The sequence below is a fragment of the Gavialis gangeticus genome, unplaced genomic scaffold, assembly GCF_001723915.1.
Source record: "Gavialis gangeticus isolate Ggan-Ray unplaced genomic scaffold, GavGan_comp1, whole genome shotgun sequence".
Taxonomy (NCBI): domain Eukaryota; kingdom Metazoa; phylum Chordata; order Crocodylia; family Gavialidae; genus Gavialis; species Gavialis gangeticus.
This window is the reverse complement of record NW_017729029.1, coordinates 10,496,486-10,496,990: the sequence shown is the minus strand read 5'-3', so window position 1 is coordinate 10,496,990 and position 505 is coordinate 10,496,486. Positions and strand designations below refer to the sequence as shown.

The 505-nt window shown below is 73.3% G+C and overlaps 1 protein-coding gene across 2 annotated transcripts in view; it reads left to right on the top strand.

Moving 5' to 3' along the window:
- Positions 1-378: 378 nt before the first annotated feature.
- OGT (O-linked N-acetylglucosamine (GlcNAc) transferase) overlaps positions 379-505 on the top strand; it is an 82,703-nt gene continuing 82,576 nt past the window's right edge. Inside the window, exon 1 of one of the 2 annotated variants that reach the window (XM_019521233.1) lies at positions 379-485. In XM_019521233.1, coding sequence (XP_019376778.1) covers positions 449-485 — 37 coding nt within the window. In that variant the 5' untranslated portion in view covers positions 379-448. The remainder of the gene's footprint in view (positions 486-505) is intronic. The other variant, XM_019521234.1, reaches the window with a different exon arrangement.

Here is a 505-nt window from a genome sequence, read left to right as displayed (position 1 = left end):
CTAGGAGGCACGGTCGCCGGGGCTCCGCGCTCGTGCCACCCCACCCTGACCGGGGCCGGGAGAAGGGAGAGCGGACACTCCCAGCAGGCCCCGCGCGGCAGTGACGCATCCGGATGTGGCCGCGGGCACCATGTGCGGAAAGGTGGCGCATGCGCGCTGAGGCCGGGATGTCGTAATGGGCTGGCGGAAGGACACCGGGACAAGGTGCTACCGCCTCTGAGTCCTCGCGCTGCCCGCTCGGACACCGGCGCGGCGGAGGCGGAAAGGCTGTCCCGGGAGGGATTGGGAAGCTGCCGGGCGGGACGCCGAGTGCAGCCGGTGCTGTGTCCGGCCGCACTACTTTGGTTGCCGAGCTAGATCCGGCCGAGCCGCGCGGACGCGTGCTTCCGCGGCCGCCATTTCGCATCGCGCGGAGCGCTGCAACCGGAGCCGCTGGAGCCCCCCCGCCATGGCGACCTCCGTGGGCAGCGTGGCCGACAGCACAGGTACGGCCGTGCGCCGCCGG